The sequence below is a fragment of the Lutra lutra genome, chromosome 3 (genome assembly GCF_902655055.1).
Source record: "Lutra lutra chromosome 3, mLutLut1.2, whole genome shotgun sequence".
Classification (NCBI taxonomy): Eukaryota; Metazoa; Chordata; class Mammalia; order Carnivora; family Mustelidae; genus Lutra; species Lutra lutra.
Window position 1 is genome coordinate 112,615,169 of NC_062280.1, and position 6,531 is coordinate 112,621,699.

A 6,531-nucleotide genomic window follows, 5' to 3' on the forward strand; every position below is an offset into this window, starting at 1 on the left:
ATTGAACAGTCACACTGCCCTCCCTGCCTTGGCTCACTCTGCTCTCTCTGCCCACTCTCTCTCCACTATTTGTGTCCCCACCTCTCACCACCTCCCTCAGACCTGCACAGCTTGCCCTTTTCCTTCCCAAGCTGTTCCGAAGGCCAATCCAGTTTTGCATTTTCATTTAACCAAATTAAATCTGATTTGTGCCTAGATCCTAATTCCTAAATACCATTTTCCAATAAAACAAGCCAGGGCTCCTAGAGAAATGACTGATTCCAGGGCTAGGGCAGGGAAAATACCAGAGAAGCCTGGGTCATCTTGTGCCACACAGTAAGGAAGTGCTCCAGGAATGATGGAGGCATGTCAAGGAGCACAGAAGCCAATTTAGAGGAGCTCCCAACTGCCAAATCTGTTACAATTTGAGCAAAAAAGAAGAGTAATGGATTAGAACCCACAGAATGAAATATCTAAGAGACCATCCATAAAGATGTAAATACAATGCACTAAGTAAATAAATGGGGGAAAGAGTTCCTTTTTACAGTAGATTTCCCATTAATGTAGAAAGAATAGCAGAAATAGAAAAATCACTATTTGGTAAAAACCACAGCAATAACTGTTGCAAACAAGGATCATCAAGGGATTCTACAATTAGTGGGAAAAAGTATGAGAGAACAGGATATTTATATAGTCATAAAGCATCTCCCCACAGAACGTTTATTAATGACAAAGGAAAACAGATGGCTTCACAGTGGAGAAACCTCCTCGAGACCACTTTTACCAGGTGATCAAAATTACTATGAGCAGTTTAGACACATCAGCACCACCTGATAGGGCATCCGGAGAAGGGCATCACTTCTGTGGTATTCTTGCCAAAAATGCATAACTTCAATAGAGGAAGGAGAAAACAGGGAGCTCTATTCCTACAGTATAACTGGCCCAAGTGTTGCAGTGGCACAGAGAGACTGAGGAACTATCCCAGGTGGGAGCTAAAGGGGACAGGACAACTAAATGCCATGTGGGATTCCGAATGGGATCCTGGACCAGAAACAGGATGCTGCTGGGACGTTTGGCAAAATCCAAATAAGGCTAGTAGCTGAGTGAACAGTGTTATATCATTGTTAATCCCCTGGCTTTGGTCCTCCTGTGGCAAACATTAGGGGAAATCTGAGCAGAGGGTGCTATACTGGAAACTTTTTTGTAAGTCTAAAAAGACTGCATGTTGGTAGACAGTCTACAGGATGGCAACTAACTTCCTTTAAAAAAAAATATTTATTTGACAGAGAGAGCAAGCAGAAGCAGGGGGACTGGCAGGCAGAAGCAGGGGGACTGGCAGACAGAGAGAAGAAGGATCCTTGCTGAGCAGAGAGCCCTGGGGGGTTGGGGAGCTTGATCCCAAGACCCCGAGATCCTGACCTGAGTGGAAAGCATACACTTAACCGACTGAGCCACCCAGGCACCCCTGAAGTGGCAACTAACTTCCAAAAGGAATTCTGACTTATCAGTTGTTAGCACCGCCCACCTTGGGGAATGTTAAGCATTCTAAAGCATCCTTCGCTCCCAGGGAGAAATGCTAGGGTGGAGGAGGGGTGGGGGTGGGTTGCAGAGGTCTGTGGGGAGGGAGCAGGGAGAAAGGAGTGGGAGGAAGGTAGAATGCATGAATTTATTGCAGACCCAGGATGGTTTCTTGTGTTCCAGATACCTTTCTATAGGCTCAAAATGTTTTTAAATAAAAAATATGAAGTAATATGTATGTGACAGAATTCACAGCATTTAAGTAGCGTGAAGAGTAAATCCTCTTCCTATCCCCAATCCCTCCTGTCCTCCCCACCTTAGGGGAGTGGTTACCAAGATTCAATGCACCCACAGGGTAGAAACAGGTATGCAGATTTATTGCTCTTGCAGGTTGAGGGCTTTGTCTTAGGTCAAGGGTGAAAGGGAGAGTCAAGAAGACTGAGAGGCAGGAAGCCTCTGCCAACAGGTGAAGCAGGCCCTTTTCTGCTGTTGTGCTTTGTACTGAAAAAGAGAAAAGACAGATATGTCTGGATACCATCAAACATGTTTTTCATATTGCTGGTTGCAACCCATTAGCAGTTCATACAATCAATTTCATGTTTCATGATCATCATTTCCAAAAATCAGAAAAGGAATAGATACTGGCAAGAGGGCATCACATGTAATAGGGGTAAATAGTTTTGTGAAACTTTGCTGCAATGTAAAATGTATTTCTTACTGGGGGTTGAGGTTAAAAAAAAAACAAAGTTTCAAAAACACTGCCTTAAGCAACAACTGGCATCAGGCCAGAACCTGGATCACCAGGATGGTTTGCCTTGGGGTGCAGGTGATCCGGCTTGTCACGTTCCCGGGAGCGACAAGGCAATAACTGTGCAGACCTGACTTCCTTGAAACCATGTGGAAGGACTAGATGGTTAATGGGTAACCAGGAGCAACAACCACTTAGCTGGGAGTGAGTATTTGGTCCCATGGGCCCCCAGCACACCACACGGAGGTGTGGGGCGGGGAGGCTCCCAAAGATGGTGTGGGACAAACCTGGGTCCCCAGGCTGCAGTGAGTAGCTCCCTGCCCCAGAGTGGAGGAAGTTCAGCCACGACAGAGGGTGGCCTGGGGTGCAAGTAAGGAGGGCTCTACTGCGTCATGACAAAACCTTGGGTAAGGGTTAGCAGAGCTGGAATGGCTCCCCAGGGTGGGAACCCCCGCATCAGGCCTGAGGCCCGGCATCCCCTCCCCCTCCACAGGCCGTGCTCTCCAAAAAAGAATTGCCTCCTTAACAGCCAGGGACTTGAGCACCCCCTGGAATGTGGGCAGCAAGCCTGGAAAGGTACAGGTAGTAAACACTTTAGGCTTTGGGGGCCATACAGTCTCGCATAATTGCTCAACTCTGCTGTTCTGCAAAGCAGTAATGGACAGAAATTACAAATGAGCATTCCAAAAAAACTCCTGGACGCTGAAATTTGAATTGTAAATAATTTTCATTTGTTACAAAATGTTCGTCTCTTTGTATTTTCCAAGTTACAAAATTTGAAAGCTATTCTCAGCTCCTCAGCTGAACAAAAACAGAAGACAAGCCAAATTTGCCCTGCAGGCCAAAGGTTTGGAACCCTTACTTTGGACCTTGCCCTTCCTCCCCACTCCTCCCCACTCCTCCCCATCTCCCTCCCTCCTGCCTCCCCCGCCTCCTCCTCCGCCTGTCCATTACTCCTCCTTCCCTCCTTCCTTTTCCCCTCCCTTTTCTCTTCCCCTATTTTCTCCACTCTTTCTTCCAGGGCCCATTCTCCCCTCCCTCCCTCCCTCCACCCCCGTCGCTCCTAGCTGACCCCTCCTCTTCCTCCTCCCCTCCCTCTCAGCCCCCGCCCCCGCCCCGCGTCCCTGCGCCTCGCCCAGACGCGGCGGGCCCGCGCAATCAGGGGGCGCTGACTCACAGGCTGACTCAGCGGGAGGCGAGCTGCCAGCAGACGCCCGCGGGGGGCGGCGGGGCGCCGGGAGTGCTGGCAACGGTGTCGGAGGCCCTGCTCTGGACCCGAGCGCACGCGCAGCCGCAGGAGCGGCCCTTCCGGCTTCCGACCTCTGCGGAGCGGGACAGAGGACCGCCTGGAGGACGCGGGGCGCGAGGGGCGGCCAGAGGGAGACCCAGCTCTGCAGGTCCGTTTGGGCCGCTCACCTGCCAGAGAGGCCCCAGTGCCGCGCTCCGCCTTGCTCTTCGCACGCCCTCTCTCTGAACTCCAAGCACCACCACCGCCACCCCCGGCCCCGTCCTCCTTCGCCTCCACGCGCCAGCCGAGGCCCACCTCCTCCAGGAAGCCTTCTCTGAAGACCTCCTCCGGGCTGGATTACCTGGGGGAGGCTACGTGCTGGCACCTTCGGTATTGCTCTCTGCCGGCCTGTTTTGGGTCTGGCTTCATCACCAGACTGTGGGCCCCTTGAGAACAGCGGCCAGGTCTTCGTGGGCTCTGCATCCCTTGGCTTAAACAGAGCCCAGGCAGAGGAGGAGGAGGTGGGACAAATATTCGCGTGACCAACTTTAGAGATCCAGCCTGGGACACAGCCATGCCAGACTCCCAAAACCCATAATAATATGTTAAAAATTACACACATACATGTGTATATGTTGCTTTAACCTAGAAATATGAAAAGGTTTATTTGAAATCATATATGTCAGAATTATATCATTAAATATGAAAAATAGGTGTTTATTGAAAATTCTATATTCTGTATTATTTACTTTTGTGTTACATAAATGCTATTATTTAAACAGAACATTAAGATTAGTAATGAACATGACAAATAATTAGTAGGACTACTTTGTGAGAAAGAAATATAAAAATAGGTAATGTTTCTGTTTTCTGGTACTGCAATTTATTTTAACTCATTGGATACTTAAAATTTGTATTAAGATACATACATGTAAAAGGCTACATATGGTATGATTCCATGACATTCAGCAAAAAGCAGAAGTATGGAGACAGTAAAAAAAAAAAAAAAAAAAATATATATATATATATATATATATATATATATATATCTATATCAGTAGTTGCCAGGGTTGTTGGGGCAGGGATGGGAGGCAGGAATAAATGAAGCACAGATGAATTTAGGGCAGTGGAAATCCTCTGTATAACACGGTAAAGATGGATGGTGTCCATCCATGTGTCCATACCCACAGAATGTACCACATCAGGGGCAAACCCAAATGTAAACTACGGGCTTTGGCTAATTATGATGTGTTAATGTAGGTTCATCAGTTTTAACAAATGTACACTCTGTTGGGGATGTTGATGATGGGGAGTCTATACGTGTGGGGTGTTGGGGGTATATGGGAAATCTCTGTACACTCCCCTCAATTTTTTGTGAACCTAAAACTGCTCTACAAAAATAAAGTCTTTAAAAATTAAGATACATACATGTAAGACTTTCTAAGAGAATGTAAATACAGTAGGACTAATTAAACATAGTACCAATATTTAATAAAAATAAAAAAAAATGACATTTCTGTCATTGATGCAGAGGAGATTTTTACCTCTCTGTTTCCTTGCCTGTAGCCTTTAGGAAACCTTCTTTGATGTAGTGAAGAAACTAAATATGGCCAAACATAAAATTCTTTGACTTGCAGTCCTGCTCTTATTAAGTCCACTTAACACTAATTCCTGCTGTCAGTCCAATGCAATGGCATCAAGCTAATGATTCTCTCAACAAAATTATTTGAGCATGGAATACTTAGGATCTTACTAACAACAGCAGGTTTTTAGACTTGTAGGGATTAGCTTCCCGCTCTCCAAAAAGGCCCATCCTCTTTGTAGCTATAGGCTGGTTTTGGTAGAACAGCTTTTTGTTAGCTCCTTTCCATCAGTAAATTCAACATCTAAACTTTCATCCTTTGTAAACATTTTGAAGCACACTGGGTGTCATAAAGCGCTCTTTCTCTATCGTATTTATATGTATCTCAGAGAAAATGGCTTTAAAGCACAGAGGTATTTGAACTCGTGATATCAAATTTGAATCACAGATAAGTTCCAGTCTTAGTAAAGAAGTGAGAAAGTCCTGTTTAAATCGGTTGTCCCTCTTCTGGTGACATTTTGTTTTATGTCACCAGTCAATTTTTATTACATGGGTTTTTGTTATTTCCTACACAGAACAATGAACAACTCAGGTGCCATCAGATCGTCCTTTTTCAGGATCCTTCTGGTCTCTTCAAAGATCATCAGTTTTGGAAGAACCATTCGTAGATGTCCATTAGAATGCAATCCTTGTCTCCCTTCTCATTCTCAATATTATTTTCAAATTATACTACACTTTGAAAATATGATTTGATGATAGCCTAACTTTTTACCATCTCTTTTATGGCTGGCAAGGACGACAGCCTCTTGGAGGCACATGTCTAAAGGAGACTGTCTCCTTCTATTTCTAGAACATCAAATAGCTCATTGGGGTCTCTTGCACGTTTTGAGGAAACTGAGAAATGAACAAACCTGTCATTGGGAAGGCCTCAGTCTCACAGGAAGCAAACCAAACCCCTTGGGCCATGGGTATACAAGGTGTGCAGGACACTTAGCAGGTAAGATCTTTTCGTTTTCTTTGGTAAGCGTTCATAGACTGATAAGAATTTGCAAAAATTTACACTTGCACTTTCTTTTTTTTTTTTTTAAAGATTTTATTTATTTATTTGACAGAGAGAGACCACAAGTAGGCAGAGAGGCAGGCAGAGAGAGAGGAGGAAGCAGGCTCCCTGCTGAGCAGAGAGCCCGATGCAATGGGGGGCTCGATCCTGGGATCATGACCTGAGCCGAAGGCAGAGGCTTTAACCCACTGAGCCACCCAGGCGCCCCTACACTTGCACTTTCAAGTGCAAGTACAGATGGGTGAGCAAAGGCTCCTTTGTATTTGTATATCATCGATACTTCAGAAATTTTTTCTGAAGTTTCATTAAAATCCCCACAGAGGGACACCTGGGTGGCTCAGTGGGTTAAGCCTCTGCCTTCGGCTCAGGTCATGATCTTAGGGTCCTGGGATTGAGCCCTGCATTGGGATCTCTGC

At 45.8% G+C, this 6,531-nt stretch overlaps 1 protein-coding gene across 1 annotated transcript; it reads right to left on the minus strand.

Annotated features, from left to right (window-relative positions):
• Positions 1-1,848: 1,848 nt before the first annotated feature.
• Positions 1,849-5,286, minus strand: LOC125095592 (uncharacterized). Its single transcript, XM_047722040.1, has 4 exons — positions 5,231-5,286; positions 3,423-3,825; positions 2,533-2,889; positions 1,849-1,998 (listed from the first exon to the last, which is right to left on the minus strand). The coding sequence occupies exons 1-3, from the start codon at positions 5,284-5,286 to the stop codon at positions 2,584-2,586; spliced, it is 765 nt and encodes a 254-aa protein (XP_047577996.1). The 3' UTR covers positions 1,849-1,998; positions 2,533-2,583.
• Positions 5,287-6,531: the final 1,245 nt, after the last annotated feature.

Excerpts from the sequence above, each read along its gene's own strand:
- LOC125095592 (XM_047722040.1), bottom strand. The coding sequence starts at position 5,286 with ATGGGCCTTTTTGGAGAGCGGGAAGCTAATCCCTACAAGTCTAAAAAC. Across the intron at positions 3,826-5,230 it reads AAGTCTAAAAACCTGCTGTT|CCCGGAGGAGGTCTTCAGAG; the intron begins GTTAGTAAGATC and ends CAGGTAATCCAG. Across the intron at positions 2,890-3,422 it reads GCCTCCCGCTGAGTCAGCCT|AACAGCAGAGTTGAGCAATT; the intron begins GTGAGTCAGCGC and ends ACTGCTTTGCAG.